Source organism: Nymphalis io, chromosome 2 (genome assembly GCF_905147045.1).
Source record: "Nymphalis io chromosome 2, ilAglIoxx1.1, whole genome shotgun sequence".
Classification (NCBI taxonomy): domain Eukaryota; kingdom Metazoa; phylum Arthropoda; class Insecta; order Lepidoptera; family Nymphalidae; genus Nymphalis; species Nymphalis io.
Window position 1 is genome coordinate 7538705 of NC_065889.1, and position 27947 is coordinate 7566651.

The 27947-nt window shown below is 31.4% G+C and overlaps 1 protein-coding gene across 1 annotated transcript in view; it reads right to left on the reverse strand.

Moving 5' to 3' along the window:
- The window catches only part of LOC126774828 (uncharacterized), a 166986-nt gene extending 141473 nt beyond the window's left edge, over nucleotides 1-25513 (reverse strand). The window contains exons 1-2 of the mRNA XM_050496459.1: nucleotides 25478-25513; nucleotides 1456-1709 (exon numbers count right to left, since the gene is read on the reverse strand). Coding sequence (XP_050352416.1) covers nucleotides 1456-1680 — 225 coding nt within the window. The 5' untranslated portion in view covers nucleotides 1681-1709; nucleotides 25478-25513. The remainder of the gene's footprint in view (nucleotides 1-1455; nucleotides 1710-25477) is intronic.
- Between the last annotated feature and the right edge of the window lie 2434 nt (nucleotides 25514-27947).

A 27947-nucleotide genomic window follows, 5' to 3' on the forward strand; every position in this document is an offset into this window, starting at 1 on the left:
TATTTTATATATAAATGTGAAAATGAGTTTATTGTTTGTTACATTTTTACGTCTTAATCTCTAACACATTGTTAGAGATACAGGGGTAGGCCCTTTCCTATTACACAAAGACGCGGCCGGAAACTAATTTTTAACAAAGATTGGTATAATTTTGTTAAGTATAAATAAATGCTGGGCTACTTCGGGCCCTCTAGTTTATTATATCATCAATAAGTTATATTTCGTACAAATGTCTTTCGGTTTGAATGGTTACTGACGATGAGACAATGTGATCACAGGCACAAGGGACGTAACATTAGACTTGAACACGCTTAGATCTGGTTATTGGCAGTGCAATGATGGTTTTAGAAGTATTTAATGCTTCATACAATTTGCAAATTTGCATTTACCCTTGCTCATATAATTATTTTATTAATTTACATGCACAAAAATATAAAATTAAAATATCTTATATATTTTCTGATAATAAGTATTATTTAAATATGATATATTTTTAGAGAGAGAGAGGCATTCGCCTCCTTAAGAAGATTGGATTGAAATGTTCACTCGTTTAATTGAGTGACAAAAGGATATGAAGTGTTGTGTGACGTTCAGCAGCGGATTAGCTAGACGAAAGCCGCTTTCACTCAATTAAGGGCACTGCAGCTGACAAACGACCAACGCTGACGGTAAATTAAATAAACTTCGACACACGTATGACGTGCTACGCATGCCTCATAGGATAAATATCCTTTGAGGCATGCGTAGCTCATACCTTTATTAAATACGAATTCATTATATTTTTCTTTTTTTTCATTTATTTTTTTCTTCTTAAAGCAAAGGTATTAGATTATATAGTCTCAAATTCAGTATTTCTATAAAACAATACGATGCAATTTTCTTTTAGTAAATTAGCGGAGCTACGGCGGAGCTATATGTGTGTATTGGATTATATATAACTTAATATGACAGAAAAAATTATGACAAATCAGTTGCATGTATATCTTCATAGTTTTTTTAACATATTCAATTCAAAGACAACTTCAACAAGCAAAATTTGAGCAATGCAGTTCGTTACACACATGGCGTAAACATTCAAAGTAATTCTTGTTTCTTGAAAAGGAATAAATAGGGCGCCTGTTTCGGAGACGCCGAACGTGCTTTACAAGCTATAGCGGCAAAACGAGTTTCAATACTTTGCAAACGTTACGTTTAAAAAAAAAACTTTTTGTCTAGAAATTTAAAATTCGAGATATATTCCTTGTAACGATATTTTGAAGACTATTGTGTGAATAATACACATAATATTCATTTGCAAGTAATGTTTTATTCTGTTTGATTATGAAAATTAATCAATATATTATTCATATTCATTCCTATTATATTAAAACGTAATTTAAAATATTATTAGTATCCTAAACATTTTATAAATATAAATAATTTTAGGTTTCTACATAAAATGTTTGTATTACTTACTTGGCGTCTGATGATATCCTCTACTTCAAGTGCTGTCTCCAAATTCTTAGGATAAGGCATTCCGTGAGTGATAATAGTTGATTCCAAAGCCACTATCGGCTTCCTGTCCGCTTTCGCGTCGCGCACTTCATTCGAATACACAAAGGGATAGGTGGAGAGGCGTCTCGAGTAGCTAAGAAATCTAGCCATCTGAGCTCTCGAGGTAACTCTTAATAGACATGCCATCTTGATACTTCAAACAAGACAAATCGTCGCTGTGGAACAAAGAATTGTGTTAAAGTGGGTTTAGTCGAACAAACATAAGTTTTTTTTCAACAATATTTTTTCACTGGAAGAATGAGAAGCTTCTGGTTTTTGTATTACGTTTTTACAGTTGAATCGATTTTGGTAAAAACAAAATAATAACTATCAAATAAAGTAGCTTTTGATTGTACTATGGTAATACCAGTTAATATTTTTTACAGTGCCAATGTTTATGAGCCTCTTACCGTAGTAAGATACACTTAACATAGGTGGCCCATTTGCCCTATTCATCCTATTCAGCCTTTCTTTTTCTTAAAAAATAGCATTTTAACCATGTCCAAACTACATCAGCTTTTTTTACAACACATTTACAACTTAATGATTATCCAATTAATCAATATTTATTTTACTTTAGAGTTCTTAAAATAATTACTTTGTTTCGAAATTATCATAACATAATTACACATTTTCTTAATTAAGATCCTGTGATTAAAAATACATTCCCTGTCTTAATAAATTAACAAAGACATTATTTTCCTTAGTTTAATTATAACATCACTAGTTTTAAAGTACAAAAAAATGTACACGTTAGAAAATGTAAGATTACTATAAATAAATGTGTGTGTGATTTTAATTAAAATGTAAATAAAATAGTAATATTTAAAAACATACATAATTTTACATAACCAACTCCACAAAAACTTGGAATCTAACCGGTCTAGGGTTTTGGGTAGCTAGGGAATTAGGTTAGACTGAATTTAAATTAATTCACGCTGACATTGAGCCCGAATCTAATAAATCAGGTCAGATTCACAACTTAAGATATAACTTTAATAAAAATAATATTGGATTTGCAGCTGGAATTACCGTTATAGATAATGATGTCCTTCTGACCGATTTTGGTCACGGTGGTCATTCTGAACGGAGAATAGCCTACTACATAGGAGCCAAACGGCAATACATAGTATTGTTGTATTCCGGTTTCAAATGTGAGTGAGCCAGTGTCTCAAGGGACATCACTTCTTAGTTCCCAAGATTGGTTTCGCATTGGAAATGTAAGAATGTAAAATATTATTAATTATTATTATTTAATGTAAAATATTACTAGTTTTTTTTTGTAGTAGTGACCACTTACCATCAGGTGGCCCACTTGCCTATTCCATCTATTTTAAAATCCATGGAACGGTTATCTCAAGGCGCAGGAGCAACGGCTTCACGTTCTGGCTGAGATAAGAAAGTGTTAACACTCAACTTCTAAACTTTGGGCTGCCAGTGAGAATTTATTAACAGAAATTCCAATAACATTTTATTGTACAAGTTTTATTACGATCACGATTACAGCAAAAAAATTTAAAATTATATTTTTTGTAAAAATAAAACAGTAAGGCGTTTTCTACTGTAAAATCGAACAAACAAACAATTTTTTTTCAAACAATATTTGTTTGTCAGAAAATACATACAAATAAATACAATTCAAATCAGGGTAGTATGAGAGTTAGTTGAAACGTCTTAATAAAATACAAATATATAAAAAAAAACAAATAAAAGGATCAAGAACACTGCTCTTAGTTACAGACTACTTCGCTCAGAGCAAAAAAATATTCAATTTCTATATTCCGCACATATACAATCTAACGCATATTCTAACAAATTCATCAACATCACAATAGTAATATTTTAAATACTAAATACTTGTTGTTTAGAAATTAAATTTAAAGCAGATATTGCTTATGACTTTAAGAGATTACACAAAAGCTAATAAGTAATTGTTATGACATCTATCGCCGTATACTCTCATTTTAGCCAATGTATGAAGTTGTTAAATTAAAATATAATTTTTAACTTATATAGAAAATATTCTTATAAATTTTAATTTGGGGGCAATAATCTCTTCCCATACGAAATATTGAATTATAGACTGTGGCAAATAGACGGACTGAATTAAAAATTATAAAAAACTGATTATGCGAAAATAATGGTACACTTTATTATGTTTAATTTAGCGATTAAAATCTTTTTAAAAAAAATCATCCGTTACTATATAGCTGTCTCTCGAAGCTTTTTAGGCCTATCATCCGGTCGGCATTTCTCTGTTTTATATAATATGTTTTCATTTAAAGACACTATAAAAACATAACATAATCTACGTTTAACCGGCGTATTTTGGCAAAATAATGTAATATATAAAACTCTATATTGGTATATCCGTCTGAGATAAATAGACTTCGGCAATGTTTGACCAATCACCATAAAATTGACACATACACGTATTTTTATAATCTAGAAGGTTTTAATACTGATATAATTATATAATCCACTTTGTTGTAACTCGCCCCACTAGATGGCGCACTAGATGCTTAAACGATAAAGAAGTTAAGATAAGTTTTTTTAATATTTGTACAGAACAAATAACATGATCAAAACTTAAAGCAATAAAAATTTTAAACATCAAATGATAAATGATAAAAAACACGCGACACATTTTTTTTAATTTAGAATTAATTGGGTTAACGCTAAAAATTAATTAACGTATAGCTAAGTTAAATAAAAAAAAACTTAGAGATTTTTATTAATTAAATTGTAAGTTCTTGTCGATTGAAAAATTTTAATAGAACATTTATATTACTGCAAAAACTGCCATCCGTAGCAAATTTATATCAATATAATTTTCTCCGTTCGTTATAATGCTTAAAATAATGATAGAAAAAATATATTCAATGTAAAAAAGATGGTGATTTTCAACGCAACCTTAAAAATAAAATTGTGTAATTTCCTCTATAAATGCCTCTCTGCATTAAAAAAGGGAATATCTTATATATTATATATTAATAAGATAATAGTAAGTTACAAAATAGTACCGAAAATATATATTTATGTAGATGTAAAATACAATTTTGCGGGAATTTATGGGTAAGTTTTGTGAGGGTGGTCGATTAGTAACCAAAACGTTTGTACTCAATGCGTCGTTATTAGCAACGAATTGGTTTATCCTTGTCACATTGTCTTGACAACGGTGTCTCATATTATACTATTTCATTTGAACACGTTTTGTAATCTTCTACATTTTGATATTATTCATCTTTTTCGGTGAGTTATGTAATCATGTTATTATGTAACAACTTAAAATATCTAGCAATGTTTATTATTTTGCGTCAGAATAAGACATAAATAAATTTGGTTTCAGTGTTCATCTCGTTAAAATGGATGCGATACTTACATATATATAAGTACTGATATATATGTAGTTATAATAATTTGATTATCTGAACAAATAGATTTCTTTCACTTTACATTTGTATTGTCACAGTCCGTTATAAATGAGCATCATGTTAAGACTACAAAATATTTAAAAAAAACAAAATTCTGTAGAAGATATGCCCGATAAGTTAATAATAATCAAAGCACACTTATTGATTGAGTTTTCATATCATAATTCACTACTTGTTATTGTTACGTTAATAGAATTTTTTCATATTTATGGTTCTTTAAGTATCCCACACGTTAAGATGTCATTTATTACCAAGAAGCTTATGCCGTCACATAGAAATGCATTATTTTACTATCCCTTGAGCTCTGATATTAGTCCAATCAAATATTGAATATGTTAGATTAAATGTAAATTGCCAATGATTTATTTTTTCCTTTTTCATTTCTACAAACCATTTTTTTTCTGAAATTTCTTGAAATGTGATCCGCAATCGTTGTTTCTATGTAAATTTATTCTTTCTCGAGTGTACTAGGAGTAATTTCTTCATGGCGTATATTTGCCTTTTATTTTGATATAGTCTTTGTGTATTATTCTTATTACTTATAAATAAATGTTGAACAAAAATTATATAAATAAGTATAAGTAAATCGAGTTCATTGTTTGTGAAGCTTAGTAGCTTCACAAACGATGAACTCGATTTACTTATAATAAATATACGATCCTAGTGGATCGTATATTTGAAACTAGGCAGTATGCTTGTTAAGTTTTCTTGTTTGTACATATATCATATATGTACAAACAGAGAGACCATGAAACAACAAAATAAAAAAATATGTTTCGGATCTTTAATTTGTCACTATAATAATAATGAGCTTATAAAATATGTGTCATTTATGCACGAGTGACAATATATCCCTTTAGTTGTTTGTATTAATTTATCTGTAAAGTATTAATTTTAACATTACGTGTAGAAGTTAGTAATAGAGAAAATACATCCTATTTTATAAAACTACAACGCTATGGGGATTACTTGAATAAGAGGATTGAATTGTAAGTGGACGTCCGCTGTTGTATACTGAATGAATACGAAATTGAAACAATATAATATTGTAGTTTTCAAAAGCAATTAATGTTTTAGAATTTTTATACCTAAAATAAAAAGATACTTCATTTAAAATTATAATCGGCCGTTATGTTTTTAATGATAGAACATTAAAGCAGTTTTGAGGTATTTGCTAAACTGCCTTATTCAAATGTCTGCCATTGCTCAATCTCTCCAGAGACGAAAACATACACTGAACTCGAAAACTCTTATGAAAAAATGATTATTAGATTTTTTGTTGAGCATCATCAAGTTTGGTTTCAAGAAAATCCTAATATCTTGAGCCAGCTCCTCTTCGAATAAGTTAGATTGCAAAGTTCTTCGGATTTGAGAAGCTTTGCTCAAAGCATGGATTTCATTAGAACTTTAGAAAGTAACGATTTTGTTGTAACAAAATTAAATATATTAATATAGTCTCAACAGACGTATTTTTTATCTTTGGTGTATCTTTCTATCAGCTTTGATTGTCGTTTTTTTGTTTTATTTTCATCTTATTCTCTTTTTTTCGAACTGACTTTTTGCTTTTGGCCCAAATGGACTCAACAGCGTCATCTTGTTCTCTGTTATTCCTTATTAATTTTACGTTAGAAAGAAAAAGACTTGGCATTGTTTATCTAATCCCCTGTTAAATAAGGTTTATAAGTAAGGCCGCTAGTGTTCGGCGGTGAACACGAGCAAACCTACATTGTTAAATAAATTTCTACCACATGTGTATAAGCCTGCATTGGAGCAGCGTACTGAATTAAGTTCCAAACCTTATCCCAAAGAGGAAAGTTTCAGTCTATTCAGTGTTTCTTTTTTTATCACATTTTTTCTAATCAATTTAAATATATATTAATAGGTGTAAATATGGCGTGGGGTCTACCGAAACTCCCGGGGCTGATATTCTCTGATCCAACGAAGACTCAACACCACATCCGTAGTTCACTGCGGTATTATCAAGGGCATAGGTTTCCTGATACGCTCATCCGGGGACCAGGTGGAACAGCTACTGACGTGGACAGCAACGCATTTGCTTTACCTGACGATTCTGTCAAGTAAGAATCTTCTAATATTTTTCATTTAGTACATCTCATTGCGGTTTCGCCTGTGAAATTATATATTAAAATACTTTATACTAAAAGCGAAACACAGATGGCACTGTGCGGAGTAATACGGGTGGCAAGTGGTCGGTGTACGTTTAGTCAGTCAGTACTTAGTGAAAGTTGGTCGACACACAACTTGCCTAGGAACTGCTCAGTATTTCAACGTCCACAACGTATCACCAATTTATGAAATTATGAAGACGCGAGACCGTTTTTATTTGTTGTCTTCTTAGGCGATAAAATTAGCGATTTATTTATTTATTTGATTTGTAATTATTTGTTACTTTTAATTGTAAAAATTTATAATTTTTATTAAATAAAAAAAATATATGGTATAGTAATTATAATATCATGACATAATTTTGACAATTGTAAGCGCGTGATGTTATATGTATATTTTATCTCTTTTAGCTACGATCCATCGTTAACTTACGGACGCGTGAAGCAGCCAGCTCTGCCCGCAGTGATTCCACATTGGGTCCACTACGACAAGAGATGCCTGAACTTCACGGCTTTCTTCAAGCAGACGGTTTACGATAACCCAGATGAGAACTATCGCGTTCGTGTTGTAAACATCGTTTATTTTCTCGAAGATGATTCAATGACGGTGATGGAGCCTCGAGTCAAGGTAAAATTCAAATATCAAAGAAGGCACTTAAATGTATATATGTATGTAATGTATATACTTATATGTATTACAATCTAAGTAATTCGGATTATTATTATTTTTTACAAGCGTGCCATTTTTATTATCTTTGATTCCTATTGTAACGAGTGAGACCACCAAAGATAGCGGATTTACTTTGTTAAATGATGAAACTGATTCTCTGTACCTTTTTTTCTCTTCTCTTATGCTTAAATAATTAATAAGTCATACAAAACTTTAGCTTATGTTAAATAGGAATGGAAAAAAATTATTAAAAATTATTTTTTAATTGCTTAATTGAAATAACTTTTAATTTTTATTCAGTAGCAAGAGTATATATAATATAAAAAATAAAAACAATAATATACTTTATTTAAATAAAGCATTACAAGCTCTTTCAGTGCAAAAGTGAATGCGCAAATAAGTGCACTTAGCACTTTCTTTTCTACCCTCACTCCCATAATCCGATTGGATGGCAAATCTGATAAGCCCGAAAAGAATTCAGGGGCAGGACCAACGGCCTAACGTGCTCTTAGAGGCCCGGTAGTGTAAATACTGCCAACTACAAGACTCCGGAACGGGTTGCTACTGATCATTTTTCAAAAGAAAGACCCAATAAATTTTTATTGACCTGAACCGAGGCTTAAACCCAGGACTTCAAGATTTGCGGCCTTATAAATTACCCAACAGAACAACAAGGATTTTTTTTAAATAAAAGTAAAAAAAAAACAGATAGGATATATAAATCAATTTACGAGAAAACATTATTTCCGCAGCTTTTCACTAATGCAAGAGTATTTCCTTTTGGCCTCTCAAGAAATCACCGTTGTTCACGGTAAAGGATAATGCAGGTTATTGGTTGTGACGGCGAATACACTTGCTTTTATATCTAAGATACTAGGCCAAGAACAATAAATTCGTTAGAAGGAATACAAGTGATCGCTTTATTTTACTAGTAACTACTGCGGTTCTTGCGCCCAGCGGTTTTCTCGGTGGAATCTACATTCCAAGTCGTTGGTTTAATTAGTATTGCAAAATGTCAATTTGAAATAGAACAAGCCTAGTTGAATTAAGATTTTGAATGATGAGTGATTTTGGTCATCAGCTACATTTTTAATTTTGTTTTCAAATTCTTTTTATTTAAATATTTCTTATAAGTGTACAACGCATCACGAAATTTCGATTTCATGTAAAAACATATTTTTTTATAATTAAAGTTAAATGCATTCTAAAATTAAGGTAGGTATTCTAAGTACAATAATAAAATAACTTTTATTTTAAAAGTGAGCATAGACGATACAGTAATATTAAATAATATACAGCTAATTGCTAATACAAGCCGAGATGGCCCAGTGGTTAGAACGCGTGAATCTTATCCGATGATCGTGGGTTCCGGGCAAGCACCACTGTATTTTCATGTGCTTAATTTGTGATTATAATTCATCTCGTGCTTAACGGTGAAGGAAAACATCGTGAGGAAACCTGCATGTGTCTAATTTCATTGAAATTCTGCCACATGTGTATTCTACCAACCCGCATTGGAGCAGCGTGGTGGAATAAGCTCCAAACCTTCTCCCCAAAAAGGGAGAGGAGGCCTTAGCCCAGCAGTGGGACATTAACAGGCTGTTACTGTACTGTACTGTACTGTACTGTAATTGCTAATGTAGACATGGTAGAGGAGCTGCAAAAAAGATTAGTCGTTTTGTTGTTTCTATATTCAAAAACATACTTCTGAAAAACTGTATATGAATTTTGATGTCACTTCGACCAGCATGTATAGATTTATAAATAAATTGTACGTTTGCAAAGATAAATTTACCAAGAGAAACTATTAATGGTTATAATCCTAGAGAGAGTAGCCAGAAACAATTTTACTCAATTTTTTTTTTATAGAATAGGAAGGCGGACGAGCATATGAGCCACCTGATGGTAAGTGGTCACCAACGCCCTTAGACATTGGCATTGTAAGAAATGTCAACCATCGCTTACATAGCCAATGCGCCACCAACTTTGGGAACTAAGATTTTATGTCCCTTGTGCCTGTAATTACACTGGCTCACTCACCCTTTAAACCGGAACACAACAATATCAAGTACTGCTGTTTTGCGGGAGAATATCTGATGAGTGGGTTGTACCTACCCAGACGAGCTTGCACAAAGCCCTACCACCAGTAAACTCACACATTAAGTCAATAATCCTGTCATAATTTTTCTTATGACAATGGCTAAGGAAACGAGCGAAGTCGAATTTTAAAGAGCTTAAGCTTGAAAATTTGCGACTTTCAAATGGGTAGTAAAAATTTTATTTCTTTTTAATTTCTTTTAACATTAAAATTCGTTGTCTAGTGATTTTAATTGAATGCTTAGTCAAATAAATAGCAGTATGTGGTTTTTTCAAAAAATCTCAAAAGTAGCCTGGAGCTGGTAGTATTACTTACTCGTGCCTAGATAAAGATAAGGCCTTGGCGTTGGTCGTGAACTTGATTTCTCTGGACATATCTGATTGTTCCAACTAGTCAACACTTGTTTGCGATTTCGTGTGTATGTATGTGTTTTCTGCTTTCATGGCTAGTTTCTGTAATTTCCCGCGGTCAACGCCGTGGTATTCGATCAAGAGCACTTATAGATATTATTAATAATTTATCTATTGTACCAAATGGTTATTGAACGGTGTGCCATTTCTGGCAAATTGTTGTATCTATATTCTGAATAAACTACACGAGATTCTGCTGGGTTAGAAAATAGTTTGTGAATGTGATACGATTTACTCCGCTTGTTTACCGTGGTTTACTTTTATTTTGTTGCGGTAGTGCGATGTCGGTATTTTAAATGGAGTCTGTCAGTAGATTATAAACCAACAACAAAACTGCCAGCTTACTTCAGAAATAAAATGACGTAGTATGTTTACAGAACAAAGAAGATGAATCAGTAACTTATACGAATGCGGATCTTGAGACCGCAAGATTCAAATCCAAGGTCAATGTGTGACCATCAAAATGTGTTGAGTTTTTTCTGTCAATTTTTTTATAGAAACAGCTCGAAGTTTGGAAGTTGATAGGTGAAGCGGGGTACATTAACTAAATTCTGACTTATAGGCGCGTTTGTCTTCGATGTTGTCGGGATGTTGTCCTGTCGGAATATGGAGAGTGCGGCAATAGAGTGTGCACCATTATTTGCGCATAATATTTTACTATATTAAATGAAATGTAAAATTACCACTAGGTTTGAACCATGTATTGTTCAAAGAAGAATCAGCTAGAATAGCCAGTAGTTACTCTTATATACTAACATCAGTATGTGATTTGCTTTTTACATAATCTACATTTCATCAAGTACTATCTATAAAACAAGATTTGGAGATAGATCAATATACCTTGTCTATAATTGATACATCAAAAATGATGATCTTTATACTTTTTTTTGTTAACTGAGTGGATTATTTCTCAATTATAATAAAATAGAATGCTGCTGTAATACTCAATACAAAGAACTCGCGCACCTTCACAAACGAATAGTTAACATGATATGTTAAAATTCGGTCACATATAGCTGACTTTTTTATATTATATGTAGACAGACGGGCAAATGGGCTACCTGATGATAAGTGTTCACCGCCGCCCGTAGATACTGTCGATGTAAGAAATATTAACCATTCCTTACATCGCCAATGCGCCACCAACCTTAGGAACGAATATGTTATGTCCCTCGTGCCTGTAGTTACACTGCCTCACTATCCTTTAAGCCGGAACGCAAAAATAACAAGAATTGCTCTTTAGCGGCCTTACCCAGACGGGCTTGCGCAAAGCCCGCAAAGTAAAAGTAGTTCTCACATTATGCTTAATTTATATTTGTAGTCCAAATTTTGATCCACGGTGAAAAATGATATTGTGACGAAACCTGCATTTGTCAGTGCCACAATGGAGCAGTGTTATGGAATAAAATTGTCACCTTTGGCCAGTTGTGGGATATTTACGGGCTGTTACTACATTATAATATAATTTATCTGTTTATTTTCAATTTGACATTTCGTATAAATAGTATTTTTAATCAACTATCATAAAATACATTGGAATTAAAATATACCATTATATACTTCATAAGAATACCAGGCTTCTGGTAAAAAGAAACGGTATGGGGAACTGAGTTAATGTCGTTTCGTTTATGCTTTCTAATGAAAATAGACAGATCTTCCTTGTGTAATGCTATGTGATTGATTATTAATGAATGTTCTGTAATTATAAATATGTAATCTGTAGACAGTTATGGGCCTCGATGCCTGAATAATAAAGTTATTATTATTATTATTATTATTATGTGCGTTTTTGTTGGGTGATTTATTATATTTTATATTTAAAAAAAATCTCCAGCATAGGTAAAAGGTTTGAAAGAAAAGGTAATTTATAAAGATAATAAATTGTAGCTTTATGTTTCCGATTAGTCTGAAAGGCGAAAATTTTCATATGTTTTTATTGGTAGTAAAATTATCAGTAATGTTTATAATAATAACAATGCTTACTAATGAATATTTACTTATATAATGTAAGAATGTTGTCTGGGATGTATATGCAGTTCCATTTTAAATATTTATTGGCATCTGATAATAGGTTTTAAGTATGAGCCTGAAAATAATAAATCTAACTTAGGTTAATAATAATTTTGTTACGTGGTAGATAATTTTACCTTACATTGGTGAATTAACAAACCAAAGTAATAACTCGACCGTTTGACCTTTGAAAAGATTGGACAAAGTTTAGATTAGACATTTTTTTTTAAAAGTTTCATTGAAAATACTTTGCTCAGTTTATTGAAGTTGTAATTACTCTCGGCGCTTGTCCCGTAAATTTTCATAGCAAGGACTTCATGTACTGTAAGAGCTGTTAACGATTTGCTTTGTCGTCTGGCCGCCGCTAGCTCCTTTAATAACTTTACGGTTGATAAATAAAATTAGTTGTTTTATGTGAACACTTAATAACGGTACTTGCTCGATATTAATTGTGTAAAATCTTACACGGATAAGTAAGAAAAACGGCTATACAAATTGAATTATAAAGCCGTTAGTGTGTGTACATAGTAATATTTAAAACTCTTATTTAAAAAATTCATATTAGATATGTCTTTCCACTAAAGTCAGTTTATAAATAAATCTAGCTTTAATTTCTTGTAACTTTGCAAAAGTACATGTTATTTTAATGACACAAAAATGTCCCTGTAATCATTTTGTTCCTTTTCACGAGTTCTACTCGTATATTTAATGTAGTGTACATTTGGTAATAAACATTTAACACCGACTAAAGTGTATCTTTTAGCTTTCAGTAAACTATAAATATTTTATATTTTGTAATTATTCTCAATTAACTACAAAATACAGTACAACAACAGCCTGTTAATATCCCACTACTGGGCTAAGGCCTCCTCTCTCTTTTGAGGAGAAGGTTTGGAGCTTATTCCACCCCGCTGCTCCAGTGCGGATTGGTTGAATACACATGTGGCATAATTTCAATGAAATTATGTAGATACATGCAGGTTTCCTCACAATGTTTTCCTTCGCCATCAAGCACGAACTGAAACACAAGCACAAATTAAGCACATAAAAATTCAGTGGTGCTTGCCCGGGTTTGAACCCACGATCATCGATTAAGAATCACGCGTTCTAACCACTAGGCCATCTCGGCTATTTATTATTAACTATGTATGTAAATATTAGCTAGAATAAGTCTTAATGATTTTAGAGTCTTATAAGGCATTATAAATGGAAACGGTTTATAGTTTATGAACCAAAAAAAAATCTTAATGTTCCGGTTTCACATACATTATTTATCGAAGAATGTTCGAGATGTTTCTGGACGACAACGGTTTTTATAATCAAGGCACGGACGTCGAAAACTTGTCGAACATTTCTCAATAAATATCGTTACTGAAATCGGAACCATTAACTGTTTCATATTTCATCAGAATATAGGTTTTAGGATATCACACGGGTTTTCAGTAATAGGTAATTATTGAAAATAATAGTTAGCAGTCAAGATAAGTAGTGCGAGAATGATTCAGATTTTAAAACGAAATATCTTATAATTCAAATAAATAATATATTTAAATCTATTTGAGCGTACATCATAAAGCCAGATATTCTTCGTAGATTAAAATCTACATATATAAAACTGTGCATAGTATTATTCAAATTAATATTTAGTGTATTTTAAGATCATCTTCATCAGTTTTAGACCAAGTGCAATATTTAAATAATTGAGCCTTTTTCATAAATATAAGAGATAGAACACATCATCATCAATAATTCATCTCGTGCTCGGCGATGAAGAAAAACATCGTGAGAAAACCTGTATGTGTCGGGTGAAATTCATGTATCCACCAACATGCAATGGAGTAGCGAGGTGAAATAATCTATATAATATAAACCTTCTTCTTAAAATGAGAAAGAAGCATTAGTCCAGTGTGATATTTCCATTCTGTTATTTTACTTTTTATATATAACTGGAGTTCCATAAATTTAATATAATTAAAATAAGTTAATACACAACGGCGTTTTCCTTGTTTACTCAAAGTATATTTCGTAATGTTATACATACATCGACTTTTACTTAATAATATTACAACCTTATGAATGGCTTAAGGAAATACAAGCAAGAAGTAGTTTACAAAACGAGCTATTTAGGCAACGGAAACATTGTCATGTCGAATATTTGGTAAACATATGAACTAAGCCAAAATAGATTTCTTTGTCCAAAAAAATGTCACCTTGAAATAATTCGAATCGTAAAAAACTTAAAAATATATTTTTTTATCCTCTATAAAAAATATAAAGTATATTCCGTAATAAAATACTTACATATTATATTCTTGCTCGCAAGTTATATATTACGATGTTATTCGGTTACAATTTTATCAGAAATAATAAAACATTGCTCTTGCAATTACTTCTTTAAAAACAAGTGAAGTGGACTATTATTGAAATAGATTGCATAAATTACGGTTCCATATAATTAGGGTTTGACTCTAGCAGGAAAATGTTTCCCAAATCCCCGAGGTTGCATGATTAAACGTCCAATTTGCCGCTCAGAAGATTGTAACAGTTTTTATTTGCGAAAAATACGACTAAAACTTATAAGAGCTGCTTCACATTAGAAATACAACTGGTATTGCTCGCTGGCTGTCGGTAGCTGGTCACATTATAAATCGTGCCTTTACTTAACTGTGTCGATGGTGTAGATTAGCTAGCTTATGAGGCTGTAGATCGTATGGACCTGGTTTTGAAATAGTAGGTTGGGCGAATAAAAAGTTATTTTTTATCGAGGGATTCGCAGTAGCAGCCTGGAGATTTTTTTAACTTATATCTACAGGGACTGTGTCCGTGCCATTTGGTTCGAATGGTTTGGTTTTCTTTTATTTCATTTCGCTCCGCTTATAATCTATCTAATACACTAAAAAATACCAATATGTATTAAGATAAAACATCGTACACACTACTTGTTATATTACATTCATTACATTCTACTTGTTATATAGCAGCAACCTCAGATCCCGTGTGGAGATTCAGTCAGCTTTTCGAAAGCCACGCAAGCCTTTTTGATGTTATGATCCCTTGAGAGTGAGGCTTAGTCCTGACTGGCAAAATGCCATTTCGGGTTCGGGCATACCCTCCCCGACAAACTACTTTGCCGCGACACTACTTCTGGCCCTTATCGCGTAACTTGGAGCAGTCTCGGTCTTTCGAATGAAAAGGACGGTTGCATCATCGCCGTCGTCTGTGTAAAGCACGAATAAATACACGTAAGCAGTTCACAGATAAACCCGTTGGTCCGGTACCTAATCTCCGTCTGGTTGTATGAGATTATTGTCCCATCGGACTTCTGTTTACGCACTTATCTGCTTTAACATATTTTGTGCAGTTTCAATTGGAAATAGCCACCTTGCCCAGAATCCAGTCAGGAGGTCAACATCATGCTGTGCCTCTACTTTTATCGATGACACATCCTTCACAAAGTAGGTGAGCATGTTAATAATAATCGGCCCAAAATTGAAATCCGGATATCGGATTCCGCTTATGTAAATAGTGCTATTGAATTATATGCCAATAAACTTTGTCATGACGATTAGCGTATCGGTCGGGTCTCATGTGAACCAGCTCTAAGTGAAGATGCATTCGTCTACATTGAATGCGGTTAGCGCCGCAGGGAGGCTTTGTTCCACTGACTGCCGACTGCTCGTTCGTTTCAAAGTATTGGTCTTTCATGTTTCCCATCCATTTAATACTTTTACGTGGTATGGTATGCCATTTTTAGATTGAAATTAAATTTTCTTGGTAACAGTTATTTCTGTATTATTTTTCTCACCTATCAAATTTAACGCAAAGTATTTTGTTGCTTGCGACATTATATACTTAGTGTTTTTTTTTACCTTCAGATAAAGTTATCGGTTGGCTTAATTTGGTTTTAGATCCACTATACACAAAACAACCCGTACCGTACCTCGCCCCCTCTCTAGTCTTTTATCACATGAGACTGCTAGATTTAACATGATCTTGTGTCGTTTTATTAACATAAATAAAATAGTTGTAACTTTATATTGAAAAGGCCACAATGTCATTTTCAGTAACAGCCTGTGAATGTCCCACTGCTGAGCCGTCCTTTTTTGAGCGAAAGGTTTAGAGGTTCATCCACCACGTTACTCTAATGTATGTTTGTGGAATACACAAGTGGCATTTCAGTGAAATTAGACACATGCATCGTTCCTCACGATGTTTTCCTCAATCGTCAAGCACGAGATGAATTTTAAACAAATTCAGTGGTGCTTGGCAGGACGATCATCGAATTTCATGCGTTCTAACCACTTAGCCATCTCGGCTTTTTGCTTCAATTAAAACATTTAAAACAGCCATAATTGACACATTTGATGTTTTCAAATGCGATAATACCTATTACATAGATACACATTTAATAAAATAGTTTAAAAAAACGTGTTAGATTATTTGACTGTGGTAGATATTATGATAAACACTTTCATTGTTTTGTAAATTTCAATAAGTGCAATTTGTTAAATACGCTACGGATGTTGTAATATACCTGATAGTCTCAGAACTCGTTAACAATGTTATTTTACGAATAGAAACAAGGATAAATTAAAATTATATAAGTATGGGTATTGTCCATACTTATATAATGTTAATTTCTTCGGAACGGAATAAAATAAGAAGTCTATACAATTAGCAGCCGGTGTCGAAGCGATCATCTAAATTATTCAACATAAAATAAAATAATACGTCAATTTTTAATCACGTGATAAATCGAATCCTATCGTGTTAAGTAATATTCATACATTTTAGGATTTTTCTAAAAACGAAATAGACTATGCGACTTTGGCTGCATTCGTTGAAGGCGTGCTCCGCGTGGAGTGCGGAGAGGGAGATCCTGGTCCGTAAAGTCGGATAAGACCGAATCGGCGAATTTCTGTGAGACCTTCATGGTCCAGAAGGAGACGGCGGAGCGGGATCGGGAAAGGGCCGATCCTGCTCGGCGGAGACGACGATGGCGTCGTCTCGGCCACAGCACGGGAGAGGCCGCAGATGCGTTATATCAACACGATCCCGCAGCCTCTCCGATCCGTGCTGAGGACGGCCATCGCAGTGGTTTTATTGGGTAAGAATCCCACATACCCCGGTTCCACCCCGATGGGACGCGGGTATCTTTCTGAAGGTTTCCACTGCGAGAAAAAAAAGGCCCGAAGAATTAGAAAGATAAGAGTATATCGAGTTACATGATTTAGGCTCGAACAGATAATGAAGTTATTTTAGTTTTATTTGTACACAAACATATGACGTCTGTAAAATGTAAATAATGTTAGTTTATAATAATCGGTGGAAAACTAAACTTGGTGGTAAACTTTTTTATGAATACTACAGTTTGCCCAATGTTAGAAATTTAATTATAATCATTATTTAAAATTAAGTATATAAATAAATTTGCACATTTCGAAAAAACTTTTATTAACCATTTTTTATTGACAGCTCAAAAGCTCGTTAATAGCTATCGAAACAAAAAAATATATTTAATCAGCTGAGAAACAGAGCACAGAGCTAGAACACTGCAAAAAATTGATAACATTTGGTATGAAGTAAGCTCTAAGAGAAAGGTCATAACAAACATATAACAACCCCTGCCTCGACGGTAATATCTAATATACGGGCAAAGCCGCGATCAAACACTAGTTTTTAATACATATTCTCATTTATACTTTTATTCAATATAGATATATAGGACAAACTTTTTTATCAAACGGTAATATATACCCAATATATTTTTTATTTGAATACACTTATAAATTGTATCTTGCAGAACTCGGGATTATGGCAAGGAAGGTTGGTGAAACGAGGTAAGATACCCAAGAACGACCTCGGCGAGTTTTGGCACTGGAAAGATCTAGATGTCGGCAAGGATATCTGTATCTATGGCAAAGTGTTTCACACAGTCTCGTGTGATCTATTTACTAAGGTAAGATTTAAATTTATTTTATTTTATTTTAGTAAAAAGGGCTATCTGTATCTATTGTGATCATGTCATAAATCGGGTAGAAAGCCATCTTGTTTTCAATACGCATAGACATTGATACTATATGGAATACAAACCATTCTTTACCGAGTCATCAATTGGTTTATCTGCTTATTTTTATATTTGTTTTTAATATATTTTGTACAATAAACGAATCAACAAATATTGGTAAATTATAAACTTAATTTAGATTGATTCTATTATCATAAGGCGTCTATTTGGCACTAAGAGACCCATTATATAGAACTCGTAGATTTTAAACGAAGATCTCGGTTTAAAATGCAGTCATTAAATTATTTGTGCATTCATAATATTTAACTCATGGTTGGTGATAAAGAAAAACATCGCGAGAAGATTTGCTTATTTCGTATGGAATTGTTCCGTTTGTGTATCTACCAAACCGCTCGGTGAAAAAGTAAGCTACTAAAACCGTCTTCTTAAGGAGGAGGAGAGAAAGAGTCCAAAAGTGAGGCATTTAACCTAAAGTAACTTTACTATATTCATATATTTATATTTCAAACTAGAGTTGTCTTCTCGTCGGCATCTTTGATGTTTTAATTAAACGCGTTTAAATAATGAGAGCAGGCAACGTAATTATAAAACTTAATTAAAGTTATAATATTATTTAATTAAAAGTTCAAATGAGATTTTATTATTTGTAAAGAGTTGTAACTCAATAAAATAAAATCAAATCGAAATTAATAATCTATTATTCATAAGTCGTGAGCTGGCGGTATCAATGTTTGTACAGTCTACATAATTAAAATCAACTGTTGACAATAATATTTAAATATACAGTAACGAAGCTGTCTGTATATTAAATACTAGAAACTATATAAATAGACCAAACGAGCAAAATCGCGGGCAATAAGCGTGAGTTATAAATTGCTAGATTATGGAAATTGGTGATGTTTTAATGGATCAGTAAAAGCGTTATCAATTGGTTTTAATATCACAAATTGGGAATTGGGCATTGCGCCAGCATCAATAAACTAGTGAAAAAACATTGTAAACGTACTTAAAATAAAAATACTTCATTTAAAAAAAAAGTATTTTAACACAAATACGAGAAGTTAATATTATATTTAAAATTAAATATGATTAAAAAAAAAACAGTTACGTCGAAAGAATACATTTTAACCTTAAAACGCTAAACTAAAATCGAAAATACAAACAATGTGAAATAAATATTATATGTGGGTAGTTTTTGGTGGTGGGTTTTTAATGCATGTATTTACAAATATTACAAACTTTTTTCTCCACGTCACCTACCATAAAGCTAATAGAAATTGATTACGGCTTAAAAAATTGCAAGGAAAATCTTAACTATGTTTTATTCTATATAATATTTTACTCTTTTAAGCCTTTTTTTACAATATTAAATTAAATTGAAAACTACCAGACCGGATTAGAAGTTCTACTTAAATTAATTGGTAAGAAACTCAATACAATAAGTATTATTTACTTATTTTTTGTTGTTCCTGCTTACAAATTGCATACTAAATTCTCACCATTTTTCACCGACATATTTTTTTCGAATATTTTTATAATTACTTGTATTTAGTACAATCATTTTACTCCTTAATTGACAAATGTAAACATGTATCATGGACTTTGCACCAGGAAGTTGTTGCGAAGATGCTGTAACTGTGACTGTTTCTATCAAAACAATATTATTATGTATGTACTAAAATATTTAGTAAGTATATTATGTTGAATTGATTTGATCTGATTTAATTCAAATTTATTTGATTTCATTTTGTATTGTGATTTAATTCGAATTAATTTAATCTAATTTTAAATATGTAAAATCTGTAAAATATTGTTATTGTAATTTTTGTCTTTTTTTATTATTTATTGTGTTTTATATATAATTATGATCCTTGTTTGGTCGAAATAAATGTTTCTTATTCTTATTTCGAAGAGACCGTTGGTAGGCCCTTCTTTGTTACATCCCAAAGGAAGTCTCGTCCTCAAGATTATAAATAGCCCGTACGAACCTTTATGTGGAATATGGTTGCATGGATGGGTTCCATTCGAACGAAGGATTTCAGTCATTCTTAAAAATCTATAGTATACCTTTCTATTAAGAAGACTTTTGTTTACTCGTAATGTTAGGTGATTTTGTTTTTTTCAAATAATAGGCAGGAAATATTACGCATTTTACTTTTTTGTGCAGACGATAATGGGAATTTGCTTTTAGAAGACCAGTTATCGCCAACTTGACTTCGTTTCTTTCTCAAATAAACAAAATAACATCGAAAATTATTTTATGAAACTTGGTTTGTAAGTTGTAGTCGATTAAGCTGTATGCATATATGAGAAATGTAAGTTCTATAATTTTAATTTAATTTATGAATGGAACGCCAGGGCATTGTGAAAGTTGGCCGATTTTTTCATTTTGTTTTTGGTCTAGACACATAAAGCGTCGCTATTACGACTTAGCGGTATTTTTGTCCTCTCTGACTACCGTTCTTGTAATTTAAAGTTACAATTTTTATCCTGTTATTGTATGTGCATTTTGTATTAATAGAAATATCTCATAGAAATATATCATATAATAATTATAATTTTAAATTTTCAAATATGACATGAATTTTGAGATATTTGAAATGCGACTTTGTTTTAATTTAAAAAAAATAGGGGAAATAAAGATCTGTGTAATTTGTAACTTTAATAGATGTAGATGTTACTTGTATCTTAAATAATGTGTCAATATTAGTATCTATTAATAAAGATGTAAAGTTTGTTTGTCTGTCTGAACGCGCTCATATCTTCAAGCCGAGTTGAAAAAAACTTTTTGCTTTAGGAATCCTTCTTATTGTGAAAAGTATAGACTATATTACATCATTTTATAATTCAAGGGGACGAAGTAGACATGTTTAAAGTGCGCGGGGCAACTGTATAAAAAGGCAACGTTCTTATTGGCAGACTGATCATCGCATAGTCAAAATTTTAATACATGGAAATTATAAGAGCACCTTCATGTATGTGAAATAGACGCATTTTTATTTTAAGCTGCTTCCTTCAAACCGCAACTACATTCAGCCCCGTTTATATAAATATAATTATATTCAACACACCAAGGAGAAAATGCGTCTCGATGAGAGTATTAATGTAATTTTTTTTAATTTCCTCGGGTAAAGACGGTATGAGTAGTATCAGTAAAAATTAAAATTAATTACTTACATAGTTTGTCAAAAGAGCCCTTCATAATTTCATCGTGGATTTCGTTATCTATGCTGTTAATCTTGTTAGCTGATCGGTGACATAATAATTACTACACGTATAAGTTTACTTATTTGAACCAAAATCTTGAAATGAAACGTTAAAAGAGACCCTTAGTTTATTAGTTTATATTTTTACAAAATTTTATATAAGATTTATGGCCTGGGTAAGTATTTAGTTTAGGGAATGCTTGACGGTATTTAAAATTCAACTTTACTACGAACAGTAATAACACTAAAAAAACATTTGTTATTTGATTTGCAAGGTACGGAAGACGACCAGATACTGGATTCAACGTCAAAGTCAAAAGTAAAAATCTTCATTCAATATAGAAGCGTTACATTTAATTACTAATTGTTATAAATCTACCACCGGAAATAAACACGAAAGAAACAGCACGATTTTTTTTTTATATCTCATATTTTAAAATCGTAGTCAATACAATTGGATGGTAAGTAGTCACCAAAGTCACTTAACTTTGTTATTAAGTACCATTAATTGTTTCATACGCCCTCAACTATGGGAATTATTAATAAGTATTGTGCCCTCAATTTTTATTTCTACTCTCATTACCATTCTTTTTTTTAAAGCAGTAAGTTCCTCAATATCTACAAATAAAATAAAAAAAACTGTTTACAAACAAAGGTGTGAAAGATCTGAACTGTTGTGCCCTTTATATTTTTATATATAAGTTATATTTGTATCTGTGTCACTGATTTATGTTGTCATAAACTGTGATATCTCGAAACTGGCAGGCGGCAGCCATATCAAATACCGTGTGAGGAACAAAAATATTTTGTGTATACTTATTTACATATAAAGTAATTTATTTTTTAATTCAACTGCGGAAAGCATCTTCGAGGTTATCTGAACAATAACTCCGATAATTTCTTAAGCATTATAAATAATTAAGAGACCATGTAATACCTTATGATATACTTTTCTTTACTAGAACTTTTAACTATATCCACTAATAATAGAAGCTAATAGAACCATTCCTTTCATTACCAATGCGCCACCAATCTAGGACTGTTTGTTGAGCCGTGTCTATGAGTTAAAGGCTTATAAATAGGTATATATTATTCGTTTTCTTTAAAAAACTATTTAAAGAAGTATGGTTTTCTGTTTTTTAGCAAAAATATACAATACCTAATACGTTTTACATATCTACTCTATTCCCTAATAGATGGCGCTGAACGCTTTTAAATTTCAATAAAAAATATATTTACCAAAATCATAAAATTGATGATCTGTTAAAATTATGCTTGATATGATTGCAAATTTACAACAATGGAATTGAAATGTACTATGTCCAAATATGAAAAAGATAATGAGTGTTATTTTTTAATTTTTGTGACTTGTAAGAATATGTCAAATAATAACAAAGTTGTAAATTGTCTATGGTTTCATCTCAATGTCTTAGTTCCATAATATTTGACAATACCCGACAAGGCTCTGTAAGAGTGAGATCTACGCCGGATACTTTTGTCATAATTAATACATATATAGTGAATTGATAAATAAAAAAGACTGAAGACTTATAGTGATAATAATATGTATAATGCGATCATCTTGCGCCGCTACCAATTTTGAAGTAGGACCGATATCTGACTGTTTTGTGCAGAAACGCAATCGTTTATTTTTTCACCTTAATTTTTTCCTTTGTTAAAAAACGCATTAAAATGTATAGAACCTACCTAGGTTATGTTTTAGCAACACAGCTCCTAATATTGCAACACACGATCTAGAAAAATGTGCGTCGCTTGATAGCTTGCGTTATCATAACCCTGATAGTAAATAAATAACATGCTGACTACTCGACAGCGACGGATAATTTATGATGTACTCGTAAATTCTAAATTCAGCACCTTGTTTTGCATAAAGGTCACTCGATGACCTATTGTGTAACACCAACCTCACTTTTTATAATATTGATACTTTTTGACATTATTTTAAAAAAGTACTACTATTTTTAACAAATGAACCACACCATGTCACGTGGTACTGTATAACTATTTCGTACACTGTAAATGTCCGTGGTATTTAAGAATTTACGTCACTTGTGCAATGTAATTACATTGGCTCAATCACGTTCGAATCAAACCTGATCAGAACAATATAAAGTAACGCTGTTTAGTAATACAATATGTGATGAGTAGGGTAGCGTCAACCCAGATGGATATACATACAGTTTCAAACGATCCGTTGACGTCATCTGATTCCAGTAACAATTTCTTAATTATATTTAGCCAAACCTTTAAGTCCTTTTTATATATTATACAAAATCGTTTTTATGTAATATATAAAAAATTATATACCCTAAAATATATGTCCTAGAGGTCTGCCTATGATGGTAACCGTCCTGGATTAAAAAGCATTCATGGATTTTCATTTTTCACATTGAAATTTAAAGTAAAAAATTATAGTTTTTAACTTTTAAAATAATTCTAATTAAAGTTTTTGATCTTATTTTAAATTACAGTGTCTTTGTTTTGTAATCATTTGACATTGGGTTCCATACAAAAAACGGATTTGGTGATTGTTCCGGTATCTTGAGCATTGCCTATGAGTAATATAACCTTATCCGTGAATAAGCGTTGTATCCTTTTACTAAAATCAATAAAGGTTTTATCCCAATTGGCTATTTGTATCATGACTATCGGTGGAAATATTATAGTTTTTTTAATAATATTAATTACTTAAAGAAAAAATGGAATACCTAGAAATACATTTTGGATTGTTTAGAAAGATCGGAAAATTGTTATTATTATCCCCAATAAATTAAAGTTTTCTAAGAAAACGTCTAATCTACGATCCGACATCATATTTTGTTTAAAAAGGTTGGAACACAACAATAACAAGTACTGCTGTTTTGCGGTAGAATATCTGATAAGTGGGTGGTACCTACCCAGACGAGCTTTGCGAGGCTTTGTGCAAAAGCCAGTAATATATAATGTAATTCCAAGAAAATATATGCTTTTAATATTTTTTTCTTTTATCAAATTATTAGAAATGATTACTAAAAAAGGAAAACAAAACATTCCATAAAACATAAAATTATATAAATTAAAAAAGAGTAAAGAAGCAATATCAATAACAATTTGAAAAAAAACAATCATGAACAAAGATCGTTCCTATTTTAAAAGAGTAGTATTCTTTTTATTTTTATTTATCTAATTACAAACATACCTCTCATTGAAATTTACTTTTGTATTATTTACCCTAACTTATAAAAATATATATAAATAGTTTCAATTTAAATCTATTTACGTTAAAGCGTGAAATTATATAGACGTCATTCTGCGGCCATTGACCCGTTAGTATAATTCAATAGGTGGCGATGACTATACATGAATACAGACTGCCAATTGAAAATTGTGTTGAATCAGAATATACGATAATCTTTCAATCGAAATTAAACATTAAATAAAACAATATAATATCGAAAAAATACTTTTGATTAAAAACTTTTATGCGTCAGATACAAAAAAAAATGTTTATTATTATTACATTATGACAAAATTACGTACAATATTTAAATAACAACTATACCTGTTACACTAACGTTATTTTATTTTTAATAACTATTCGGTAATATTCATACCACGCATAAACTCCGAAAATCATAATCGTCTATCTATTTTTAATATCCATCATCTGGCAACATTTTCTCATTCGAACTTTATTGACCTTGACTTCGCAAAATATATTCTGTCTTTTTATACTACGGGTGAACGAACGAGACAGATAGATAAGAGCAGGCCCTCGCCACACCACGCTAGTGACGTCATGAATTCCTGCTAATAAAATTCCCTTTCTTATTCAACAGACGCCTACCGTTTATCGACTTATTTTTCTCGCACTAAGTCATAATGACGAAATGAATACACGATTCAATTCTTCACGATTACTTATCTATTATTAGTTTATATAAAATTACGTTGGTACTTACATTTGGACGTTGTATCGCAACTCGCTTGTTTCGACGGACCCGTCAAACTGGTTCGTTTCACAGAATGCTACCCTACGCTATATTTATTCCGTATCAATTTCTTTAACGTTTCATATTATTGTCGCTTTATTTTTAATGTTAAATCACCTTAAAACATATATTTGATTATCAATTCAATTGTAGTAACTAACTTATTACTTTTAATTCTAAGTCTTCTAAAAGTTTTGTCTGTCTGTTACGCTTTCACAGCTAAACCACTGAACCGATTTTGATGAAATTTGGTGTGAGATAAGATTGAACCCCAAAGAAGTCAAACAGTCAACAGCTGACCCCTCCTCCCCTAACACGCGTGCGAAACAGCTGGCGAAAACTAGTAGTAGATATATCAAATTTCATTGTATTATGTGGAAAAGAGTAATAACTAAGTTTCTTTTTGTTTCTTCTCGGTAGAATCTACATTCCGAACCGGTTGTAACATAAGCGTAGGTAGGTAGATAAGCTTAGGTAGGTAGATTTAATATTATAGGTAATCCTGTTACAGCATATAAATAAAGTAGATTTATGACATTTATTTTTAGTATTTCTCGTAACATTTCTGTTATATATTTGAGGTTTCTTTTCAGTACATTACGTCACTTTTTGACTTTCGACAACTGCCCAACAAGGAATAAATACGATACGATAAAACAATGATAACAATAATATTGAAATTAATAAAATTTTTACATTAATCCTAAATTTATACAAATTGACACGACCTTCAGCAATGAAGTAAACGACCGCGAGAGATATACAAATAAAAATTAAAAATAGTTACTGTACAATTCGAGACCGCGTGGAATGATGGCAAAAATACTAACAGCATTTCCCCTTTGAATCGCAATAATATTTTTATGTATATATTTTACATTAATATTTATTTATATCACTTTAACACAAAGTTCGCCATAAAACCTTGTCAATCCTTGTTGATGTGTGGGAATTGAAGTGTTTGTTTCATCAATCACTCCCTGCCAAGTGCCGCTCTGACGAATTGCAATTTCATCTGCTCTCTGTTATTATGATTTATTAGCAACGCTCTACGGCTTCGCTCAAATTATTTAAAATCTAATGACTCGTCCTGTTTCTGTACTGTAACGACACCATGCACAGCATTATCAAAAATATATCAATTATAATCAGAACGAACTGAAGAGCTTGGAGTTAGTATTGTTCGTGTCGGTTAGAGGTTAGTTTCGGTAGAATCTACATTCCGGACTGGTGGTAGACTTTATGTTAAAATAAAAATTTAAATGTTCAATAGTGCTTATGTTAGCCTACTTGAATAAAGTATATTTTTACTTTAAATCATGTTAACGTGGAACATACGGTCCATGATACATATGTATACATCTTATACTATGAAATGAGCTATTCTTGTATATACCTAATTATTTCTTTATTCTCGAAAACAGTTCTAACGATTTGGCTCAATTTTGTTATTTAGATAAAGTTTAATATTATTAAATTATTATTAAAACGGTCGCCCAGGTAGGCATTTACTTTATAAGTGGTTCAACTTAGTGACTTATCTAATTATAGTGACGAAAACACACATCTCTAGTTACCAAATGTGAATAAAAAAAACAGGGATTGAGTTTCATTTACTTACTATTTTTTTAAATGTAGTATGATTTCTATAAAAAAGCATTGTAGCTTTAACTTATTCATTAAGTCTCATCAAAGCATCGAAATCTTCTTAAAATAGTTAGTCAAATCAGTTTGGAGACAATTCTCGCGTTTGTAATCACCGTAAGCCATTAATGAAATAAACAAATACTTTTACATATTTTTATTTTTATAGGTACACAATATTATGTATATTAAACGTAATGGTTTTAGGCTTGGCCCAAAGAATATAAAAATTATAGTACGGTTTCAGGACGACAATTAATTTAAAAAAATTAGAATTCAAACGTAGCATTTTTACTTTTAGTATATATATTAAAAAGTTGAACATTTAAAAAGGGTTGATTTGATGAAGGATTAAAGGGGTGAAGAAATAACGTTAAAATTTCAATTTAAAAAAATCACTTCTTAGTGAGCCTCTATGTTAAGTACATATAATATTTATTTTAAGAAATCGGTTAAAGAAGTAAGCCGTCTTATTACGAATTAGCTTATTTTGTTTCAAATAAGATCAGATAAAAAGTAAAAAAAAATATCTTTCTATGAGGTCGTTAAACTCTTAGTGCATTTTATATTGAGATACAGTTCACAAAGAATGGTATCGTAAAGTCAAAACGTTTTTAGAATAACTTAGAGTGCGGTCAATATGATTAAAATAATGCGTCCTTATAGTCGACTATAAAGAATAAGTTATCGTCGAGCCATAAAATAAAGCTATATGTTACATTCTTCATATCCTTTACTAACTCTTAATGCTTCTCAAGAACATTCGGCTTTAAGTGGATTTCAAGGAAAATGTCAA